At 31.3% G+C, this 11309-nt stretch overlaps 1 protein-coding gene and 1 pseudogene across 1 annotated transcript; one reads left to right on the top strand and one right to left on the bottom strand.

Annotated features, from left to right (window-relative positions):
• Positions 1 to 257: 257 nt before the first annotated feature.
• Positions 258 to 4591, bottom strand: LOC128986370 (peptidoglycan-recognition protein 2-like; annotated as a pseudogene).
• A 3319-nt stretch (positions 4592 to 7910) lies between these two features.
• Positions 7911 to 8960, top strand: LOC128986372 (peptidoglycan-recognition protein SC1a/b-like). The gene is made up of 3 exons (XM_054406722.1): positions 7911 to 8135; positions 8402 to 8529; positions 8702 to 8960. Exons 1-3 carry the CDS (start codon positions 7921 to 7923, stop codon positions 8809 to 8811), a joined length of 453 nt encoding a protein of 150 aa, XP_054262697.1. The 5' UTR covers positions 7911 to 7920; the 3' UTR covers positions 8812 to 8960.
• The last annotated feature ends 2349 nt before the right edge of the window (positions 8961 to 11309 follow it).

Raw genomic sequence — 11309 nt, 5'->3', positions numbered from 1 at the left:
ATAGAAATATTCAAAAGGTGAGTAAAAATCCTTACAGTAAAAATAATTTAATTACAAATTTATATCATATTATAAATATCTGATCCTGCTAATTTACTTAAATCCCCAAAATCTATTCTTTTATTTCCATATTTCTTACGTTCCTCATCAGCTTGAGTAGGCCACCACTCTCCTCTCGGCTGTTTTGGGTTAAAAGGGTCCGGAGGGGGAGGCCGCACTGGGTTAAAAGGGTTATATATTTCCTTAGGGTCTGCAGGCTCATTATCATGACGAAGATCTGGATATGCAATCATATATTTGTGGTCTACGTGTGATGCGTACTCTATCCATATGTATAAAGCGTATATCATTCTAACTGGTAATCTGTAAACTGGAACAAAAAATAACAGGGGTTTTAACACATCAAAATTCAAATATAATAAAATCACTACCTAGTTTAAGAGATAAGTTTAAGTTTTTTTTGGCGCAGGTTTCAACATACCTTGCTACCTTCTTGTATACAGGGTGTAGAAAAATGCAATAGAGCAATGTTTTTTTTTTTAAATTTTTATCATAGACCTTAATTTGTAACTATTTACAATATATTTTTAAATGTTAATCGTCCATCATGTTTTATTATTCTTATTCAAAATGTAATGTAGAACACGATTAAAATAACATCATCTACTCAAATCCATTTACAGGTAATTGAAAAATTGCTGTATTGTGTAAAAAATATGGTTATTTTTGAAAAACTTAAAATAATTATTCGGGGAGCTAATTTTTAGACTTGGAGCCTCTTATATGCATAATCACACTTAATTTACTTTGTACTTATACCAAACAAATCTTTGTAACACTGATGACCAGTCACCGTGTATAAACATTACAATATCTGAAAACTTAATACTTTACACATTCTAATGCATTATTGTCACCAATTATCAGGTAAAAAAATGTGTTGTGTAAAAATATGCACAGTATATGTTACGGCCCAATCAATAGTCAATGATTTATATAGTCAACGCCTCAACCCCAATACACTTTATATATATACAAACATAAACACACACAAGAAGAAAGAAGTCTGTCACACATGTAGCCTACAATAGAAGAGAGAATCAAAAGTATTTTGAACATTGAGGACAATAACCAAAACAACTACAAGAGTTACAATAATGGAGTAATGACGAACTGAAATGAAGTGAGTGTTTAAGTTATTCTCAGTTAATACTTTCAAATATTTACATCTAAAAAAAACTTTATTTAAATCAACTAAGAAAAAACAGTATACCTTTTAGGTAAACTTATTAGATCGTTGAAAATACCTCCCAATATTTTGTGGAGTGTATCAAAATACGCTGATGTTATTCTTTACAGTAAAAAACCTGATATTTTTGTAAAGCTCACGAACCAGGAAGAGGGGAATATTGAGTTAGTCAGAGATCTCCATTAAGTTGGTCACTCCGTGCCCGCGTTCCATGTAGTCGTTTTCAAGCGCAAATTTTATAAATTTTGTTCCAGCAACGCTCTGTTCCCAGTTTGGAAAGTCATCTGAAACAAAACGTACTTTAGGGCACAGGATAATTTATAAGTGGAGTCAAATGACTTTCCAGTCGATTTTGGAATTATTATCGGTAAGTGTTTTTAATTTGGACATCAATTTGTAGAAATCTATACAAGGTGAAGCTAATAGTTTGGCCGTGTTTTGCTGTTAAGGTTCACATATACACGTGTAAACATCTATTATAGTATTGTAATTTGTGAAGCGGGTGATTATATTCAACACTAATGCAGTTTAAATATATTTTAGTAAAATGTAAGGTGAGGTGACCCAAATTATATACGTTTTTTAATTCATAATTATTCTATAGAGGTTATAAAAACTTACCACCATATTTTCCTATGTAAGCAACGTCATAATAATCCTTATTTTGAAGGGCTGCGTGTATCTCTGGCTTATTGTTCCACCCTCTTCCTTCATAAACAGTTCCATCTCCTCCAATTAGGAAACTAAAATAGGAAAAAAATCCAAACAATGAATCCAAGCATAGAGAAACAATAATGTTTAGATGGCATGTAATAATCATTAAAAGTTAAAGTGAAATGAGAAGGTAGTTTATGATAGTTTCAAATCGTATTAAGAAATCTTAGTTGAAGGTAATCAGCGCAAAAACGCAACAGTAGTGAATTATGACTTCTATATTAATATTGCATTTATAAACAAATAAACATCATTAAACAAACTTAAATGAACTGTCTAACAACTAGTGATAGCATAGGATTAAACATTTTTCATCAATAATTTATATTTATAATAGGCCTACATAAATATTTTACATCGAAGAAGGTTCCGTACCGTTTTAGAAATATACTTATTGTTTTATTTTTGGCATGACTTTATTTTATATCAGTATTTCCACATTGGACATCACTTAAAAGTTAAAACTGTAAAGGATAAAACCTTTTTGTATTAAACCTTGGTTTATTACTTATGCTGCATGTAATAATTTGATCATCATATAAATAGTATATTATTTTCGACCATATTTGTACGTCACTTGATTTTGAGCACTTACTTGTACTTTATGTCCGGCAGTCCCTTGTCCATATGTTCCTTTTGCAGGTCTTTGACAATCTTGATGCAGTCCTCTCTGCCGATACAGTTGTCTGTCATTGTCTGGTTGTAGCGGATGTGCTTCAGAGGCAGTTTCATGGAGGCTTCCTTCTTGGCGGGGAGCGCACCCCACTCATCTCTGGGATGAGGTTTATTATTGGCTTCTTGGGTGGTATTTTTATATCCTCTGTAACAAAAGATCACGAGTGTGAAAGTGAAAACTAAATGAAAAATTTCCAAATTGAAAAAGTAAGCAGTGTAGATCCTTAATAAAGTGGCTCATCAGTGTGGGGATGCTAAAATATGACTCAAGGTTGCTACGTTATAGAGGGTTGCAATGAAATATAATTAAGGTTAATATAAAATCAAGGGTATTTTAAAATAACACATGTGAGCAAGGGTTGCTTGTTATTGAGGGTCACCTGAATACTAAACAATATTTAATTGGGGTTCAAAATTTATTGATTGGATTAGGAAAGAACGTTGATACGAGAGAATATAATTATCTAAGTAAGTAACAACAGCACGTAACAAGACTGACAGAATAAATAAATGTTCAATAATACATTATAATAATACAATTATAAAGTTCAATTTTTTTACACAGTTTATATACCATCTAACTTACTAATTTGTTTTCTTAAACTTTAGTTCCAGCCAAATTAAAACAGATTACATGTAATTTAATATAACAAAGTAAGTGAATGATTATAAATCATAATGTTCTTGATTTAAATTTACGGAGAGTTTTCATATTACTAATATAAAATATTGATTACCCAGTGTTAACAAAATGAAGAGTACAGTTATTATTTGCCTGCACAATAATAATTAGTAATAATAAGAATTGGGGATTATAAAATCAGCTTAAATGAAGGATGTTTTGGGATAATAATGTAGATGAAGTAGGGATGTATAAATACTAACAATTGTAAAAAATTGTAAACATTATAAAACTTCTTACATTCAAAGTGCATCCCAAAATATTAATATAAGATTAAACCGGTATAATACAGGGTGGCGCAGATGGATCGGGTGGTTTTAAAATACTTGTTAAACTGTCAATTTTAAAGGTATTGAATTGAAATAAAGTGCAAAACTTGTAGTTACAATGAAAGTTTATTTACAAAAAAATAGTTAAGTTGGTTTTTAAAAATTACATGCATAAAATGCCTTCCTTCTCGAGCGACGCGTTCTTGGAGTCGATCCTTGAGGTTCCGCATTGCTCGCTCAAGCACATCACCAGGAATTTATGTGATTTCGTTGTGAATTGCAGCCTTCAGCTCCTGAAGCAAGGGTCTACATGAACAAACCCCGGACCATTCAGGAGTTGAAGGCTGCAATTCACAACGAAATCACATAAATTCCTGGTGATGTGCTTGAGCGAGCAATGCGGAACCTCAAGGACCGACTCCAAGAATGCGTCGCTCGAGAAGGAAGGCATTTGATGCATGAAATTTTTAAAAACTAACTTAATACTTTTTTGGCAATAAACTTCCGTTGTAACTACACGTTTTGCACTTTGTTTCAATCCAATACCTTTAAAATTGACAGTTTGACAAGTATTTTAAAACCACCCGATCCATCTGCGCCACCCTGTATAAAAGTAATATTGTTCAAATGCATTGTGGCTACTAACTTACTAAGTAAGTGAGATAACTAGGCCCATAAAGAACTATAGGCATGATAAATTATTCATCTTAAATAGTTAACTTTGAAATACTCATTTGTGTGTTCGAAAAAGTTACGAAAATAAAATAAGCTACTATCGCAAGCCACGAGCTTAATACTATTTCCGTTGTCAATAACCCAACTTAAAGGTTATGTTATTTTTAACTGTGTGTATTTAACTAAGATTTCTTTCTGTTTATTTTTTAAGATTTCGAAAAAGAACTAAGACTTACGAGGGATAAACCAAAACTTCCCTTCCTGTTTCCATATTGGTTGATAAGGGATTTTTCCCTTTGGCATACGACGCATGACGTATAGTTTGTAAAATACGACCTACAATCTCAGATTATATCCTTTAACGCACAAACCCCAAAATACAATGAATTTAAAGCTAAGTTTATTTGAATAGTCACTATCATCGCGAACATAATCATTAATATTATGAGATAACAAAATGTTTAACATACATTTGCCCATAATATACCTTGTCTTTCTAGCATAGTGTACAATGGTATCTTTCTTAATTTAACTGTGACACCTTCCATTTCTTCGTCCCTTACCACCTTGGGTCTAGGCCTAATAGTCATTTTGAAAGCTTAAAATTAAACTTACTTCACAGCAACTTCGGAACGACTGGGGAGAGTGCTTGTCCAGGCTTGGAATGTGTATTTCTGTCTAAATGTTACATTGTAACACAGATAATACAATCTTTCCTTATCTAAAGATATAAATTACAACTTTCATAGTTAAAAATATTGATGTTCATCAATTATTTTCTGTTCTTGATAAGTAAATGGTAGGATTTTGGATTTAAATTTGTATTTTTTTACCAACCAATTGAGAGTTGTCACATATTAGTTGTTATTAAAATTTGCTTAGAAAAAATATAACGAAATACAGTAAAAACTTTTGTTTTTAAGACATTTTCAAAACTATTATAGAAAATAACCTACTATATCATGATTGTTCATGCCTATAATACTTAATGTGTTAAATGTAATAAACGAAAAAAATCTGATTATTTTTCTTATGATTGCCATATTTATTATATTTCTATCTTTATTTTTATGAATATTTGGGAAGTGAAATAGTTTGAAGTTTTAAGGTGGGGCCTTTTGCGTATTAATAAGGAGTATACATTGTTAAATCGTATGACTATATAGATATAAATATACTAGTATCTTATCTAAAGTTTTAACTAAATATATCTCTAGAACTCTCTCAGATACTAAAGTAGTGTTTGTGTAGCTAGTACAGTTCACGTTTAACATACCCGGTTTTCGGCAAAGACGAATTTCTATCGGGTTCATCTTCATTTTGGAATAATTGTTATTCTATTGTCTCCACGAATAACAAAATTACTTGAGAAGAGCTCAACTGACCCTTTGAAGTTTGCCTACGCTATCTGTACGAAGCATCTAAATATAAGATCGGTATGTAACCTTAAATATGTATATCAATAAAATATCTAGGAAAATGTGGTTATAAGCTTAACGTTATCTACTACAAAACTGCTACATAACTATGCTAACGATGTTTTACTTACTCCATAACTAATTGTAACACATTGCTAAGCCTAAAATTAAAAATTTTTAGAGGTTTTGTTACAAATTTATAAAAAAATACGAGTATATAAGAATAGACTATGGTAGGGGTTTTGTATGCATACTTAGTGATATAACTAAATAAAGACTTTTTAAAACATGCTTCTAATATATTTTAAGTGGTGATATATAAGTCATTGGAGACTATTTAATATGAACATCTTACTTGTAAAGAAAATAGACGGTTCCAAATTTTCCTTTTTATAATCGTAAAATCGGTTGATACCCATGCTTGTTCTAGTCGTCTAGTCTGTTGAGATCTCAGTAAAAAAAGGTTTATACAAACCAAGATGATACTTTGTTGCTGGATGATTTTAATGCGGCATTATCAAATCATAACTGTTATTTTGGAATGTGTTCAAAATATCCATTATTCTTTGATACGTTCACAAGTGTTCATGGTTGAAAGTGTTAACTTATCAATGTACCGTTCCTCTATCTATTATATTTTTCTCTTTAAGAACTCATTTTAACATTTTAACGTAACATCATTGTTACTTTTTTCTGATTTTCGCTAAATAAATTATCTTTTAGTGATACATTTTATTGAATGATTACCTAAGACTGAAATTTATAACATTGTCATTTGTAATAACATAAAAGTCTTTTACATTATTAACCTTTGCCTCTTTATTCTATTCGTAGGCTACTCAATCGTAAAAGATTTATTACGTTTATAATATTAGAAAATGATATTTTTTTTTAGTAGAGTAACATTTATAACCCACGGATCTTTTATTTAACGGAATATTTATAAACTACAATTTACTCTTTACTTAGTTTTATTTTTTTTACTGTGATTTAATTATATTTATCGTCAATCATCATTTTAATCCAAAACCCCAAGCTTTTTTATACTATATTTTTTATAACAAAACTGTTTATCAACGTATTGTAAAAACACGCAGCAATAATCCCTTAAAACTTATAGCCTTTGTATCAGTACTAAAATATACATTGAACAACACTTGGAAACATTTAAAGTATATTTATAATTCTATTAAATTCGAAAATCTATTAATCTAAATACTCACGCCGTATAAAAAAGGCCCTGGGGTTAAACTCAGCTGAGGAGCCACGAGCATGTGTTGGCATTTGCATGTTTATTTGTGATTTGAAAGAAATATGAAGAAATTCCTCGATATTTTATCACAAGTGATAAAGCCTGCTTGGACATTTTATGTAAACCACTGATAGATTGTTGTATATAAAATTAAAACATTTGGGATGATTATGTTTGATTTTGCAAAGACCATAATCAGTTTGTAGAATGATTTATTGAATGATTGAATTATTTAAGAAATTTGATTTGTTCTACTTTGGCTTCTCTTGGGATTGCTCTATATGTCTGAATACAATAATCAGTTTGAAACTAACAACGCCAGAACAGTTATTTTACATGTTATATTAAAAAAGTTAATATAACCAAGACCTGCAAGAATTGCAAAGCTTTTAGCCACTAACAAATTACCTAACGAATAAGTAACCATGTTAATTCATCACACATTAATATTGTTTGAAAATTGAAAATATCCCATTTTGTAAACACGCGTTTACATTTCATTATAGTTTTTAAAATCATTAAGTGACTAAATCCGTGTGGACTTTGTCCTATATTGTTCTATATTCTGTGTTGTTTTTGTCCTTAATGATGAATAATAATATTGAAATGTAATTGACTTTTAATTAGATGATTTTATGTTTAGTTAAAAATACTACGCTGTAGTGGCCAAAGAATAGATAGTACATTTAACCTAATTTAAAAAATTCACTACAAAAGATCAATGAAAAGAAATTTGTAAAAAAACATTAAAAGAATTAAAACAACTTGTATAACTATTGGTTAAAATATGAACAAAACTAAAAAAAACAGCTTAAAATACTTAGTAGTGTGGTGGAAAAGGAATACCACTAACACTGTCCACTACCAGTTTTAATTATGAAAATTAGTGTTACTCGCTTAATCATTGTCCACCTTTGTATACTATATACTTCTTACTTCTTGATTTAGCCTTTCAACTGTGCCGTTGTTTCAACCACACCTCATACATGGATCCTACCGTAGAATTGGTAAATATTATACTGAAGGCAAAATGGGGAGGAAAGTTTGCTAGAGCTCTAAAGCCTTTCGAGGACACAGCAGACACAGTTAGGTTTGTAGATACAGGAACACCGCTATGTCATACCAAGGAAGAGTGCATGCCTATCATGCAGAAACTGCAGCAGGAGGAATTCGACGCCAACGGATTTGACATCAAGTACAAGTAAGGGTTTGAATAGCTATTTCGTATTATAATTTTGATTACGACTAAAACTGACAAAGTCGAGGATATACATATATATAAATGCACGACTAAAGTTCTCTATATTTCCTCTTAAGTTATTTTCGTTTCCTTGAATGCCTTATCCATTTTATCCCACGTCTAGATTATATTCAAGTGTACCATTTAGGTTAAGACTAATTACAAGGAGCTTGACAAACACTTGTCCTTTATTCATAAATCTATTCGATTTTATTCCTACTTTTCAGCTTCTACATTGGTGGGGATGGATGTATATTTGAAGGTCGTGGATGGAATGTAGAGAGTTGGAAACCAGAAGAACTTAAAGATCTAAAAAGCCATTGTTTGGATATCGCATTTTTGATTGATTTGAAAGGTGATTGATTTTAACTGTAGAAGTAGCTTAACTTATTATAAGTTTATCTCATTGAGGTGTTTAACATTGAAAACATTTTCAGTACCCATAGAGCTTTAATAGTGCAGCTTTACTTGGCAAATAGTAATATTATAGGGACATAAAGTATACTAAGATTATTTATAATTTTCAGAGTCCAAAATTACCCCGGAAATGAAGAAATCAAGCGATGATATGTTGACATATGGTTTGCAGGAAGAGTTTATAAAAGAAGGCTACAAACTAATCGGACTACCAGAATAAAGTTTAGTAGAAACTATAACAACCTTAAAGAAAATGTTGGAGGAATTCATGTTGAATCAACTTACTTGAATGAATATACACAACAGTTTCGGCACCATCGACTAATGACATGATTATGAAATATTTTAGAGTGACTCGACAAAAAAATACACAATATTGTAAATATATATTGTTGTTAAATATAAAAATAAACAACAAAGTAAGAGAAGCAGAGGTTAATAAATGTTATCTGCTTATCACATGTGCTTAATGTCACTTCCTGGAGCATAAATATTGATTGTACAGGAATTATGTGTGGATATTAAGATCGAAAACATGTTTAACAACGTTTAAGGAGAAATACATGATTGCATACGGCTAGGGTGGAAGTTAATTAAAAGATGTTGATACACCCACAAAAACCCCACATATCAAGGTAATTATATATTTTCATTCTATAGCTTCAGATTTTTAAGTAATGAGTTATTGATAAAAACACAAATTACTTAGTCCTTGAGATTATCAAATATAGATTTTTCAGGAGCCAAAAGCACAATATCATTTGCCAATTATGTAAGAACATATTTTAAATCTTTTTTTATTCTTAGGAAATACTTACTATTTCTAAAGCGTGAAAAGTGTAAGGAAATGTCGGGAAAATCTGGCATCTCATCATCACGAGGACGGCGATTTCCACGCATCGCATCATACTTTGCGTAAGGGTCGGCAATGTCATGGCCCAAATCTGGCTCTTCATCCATACCACCGTCCATACCACCACCCATACCACCACCCATACCACCGCCCAGACCATTGTCCATATCATAACCCATACCACCGTCCATACCACCGTCCATACCACCGTCCATACCACCGTCCATACCACCGTCCATACCACCACCCATACCACCACCCATACCACCACCCATACCACCGCCCAGACCATTGTTCATATCATAACCCATACCACCGTCCATACCACCGTCCATACCACCGTCCATACCACCGTCCATACCACCGTCCATACCACCGTCCATGGGTCCGTGAACATTCGGATCGTACTCTTCATAACCAGACATTTTCTACAATAAGCTGAAACGCGAGAACTAACTTGACTTAGAACAGTGAAACAAAGTGTGTACTTTGTTGTTTAACCCTTGCTCAATATCTTCGCTTTATCTATAGAAGTTACAAGTAATTTATCAGTGATAATGAGACAATGAAATTGATTACAAAGTCCAAACCAAAGAAAGCCACCTATGAAGCAGCGCAAGGTGAAGTTATAGGCACACTTATGCAATTGTCACTCTTTAAGTCACCTAGAAAATCTCTGAAGTAGTAGTTTTCATTTAGTGAAATATTTGGTCCTTATTGATGTAGCGTGAAGCTATACGTATATATTATATAATGAGGGGAATAGCCCTGTATGTAATATTAGGTGTTTCTTTTTATAATACAATTAATATATAAATTTAAGGTTGAATACAAATTACCATTGACGATTCAATCATTCGAATGTTGAATCAGAATATATAATCGTTATTTATAATAACTTTCATTAACCCATGTTATTGATACCCATTATTTTTTAAATCATAATTTTATTTTTCAAATACACTTTAGGTTTCACATAATATTTCTCTCTATAATATCTAGCCTTTTTGTCCCCTTTTACGGAAGCTAGCCTCTTTACTAGTACCATTACTTCAGGTTAGGTAAATAGTGTTGCCACGTTATGACGTAGCTAAAATCAATTGGAGGTTGTTGGGCTTTGAACCCGGGACTTGAGTGAATATCTAAAACTAAATCAGTTAGGTTTTTGTCATCACTAGCTCTAACTTGTTTGTATATAATATTTACCCATACAAAAGGAAAATGTATTGAGAAGATTTTCGAGCTCAATCATTTTTTATTCCGACTATATTATTTTTATCAAATATACACTAATCAACATCACATTACAAAAATATTTAGGCTAACTCACATTTTAGCTAAGTTGTATCAACTATTTAGCTAATATGGGAGTAACATCTTTTTGTATAATAGATTTAGCAAATACTTATACAAAAAATGTAATTTTTCACTGAATAACTATTAAATGTTGTATGCCTATTTATAATTATCGTTGAACGTGAACGGTGTTCAATTTAGAAATAAGAATATCTATAATACCATCCTGTCATATTCACTACCATCTACAGTAAATTTATTACCAAACCATTTCCCGGTTTTGGTGTTCATTTTATAAATGTCAAATTTAATAGGTCTACATTTTATTAATGCAATACTTATTTATTTGTTTTTAACGGTTTAACATTGTAAACTTATCATTCACATGACGAATTCATTCAGAACGTAATTAGTTACAGGTTAAAACTAAACGGTCTTCGAAACTAACTCAAAATCTATTCCTAATTTACAATTTCATTGCAAAATGAACAGCAAATGTACGTACCCTCCTTTGGAAAGAAACCTACTGAAAAATCTGGAAAGTCACCCATTGTTTATATTGTTTGGAC

Source organism: Macrosteles quadrilineatus, unplaced genomic scaffold (assembly GCF_028750875.1).
Source record: "Macrosteles quadrilineatus isolate MER2022 unplaced genomic scaffold, UCM_ALF_1.0 Scaffold_2__2_contigs__length_208266976, whole genome shotgun sequence".
NCBI classification, from domain to species: Eukaryota; Metazoa; Arthropoda; class Insecta; order Hemiptera; family Cicadellidae; genus Macrosteles; species Macrosteles quadrilineatus.
The sequence above is the reverse complement of the archived record's forward strand: the minus strand, read 5'-3'. Positions and strand labels throughout refer to the sequence as shown.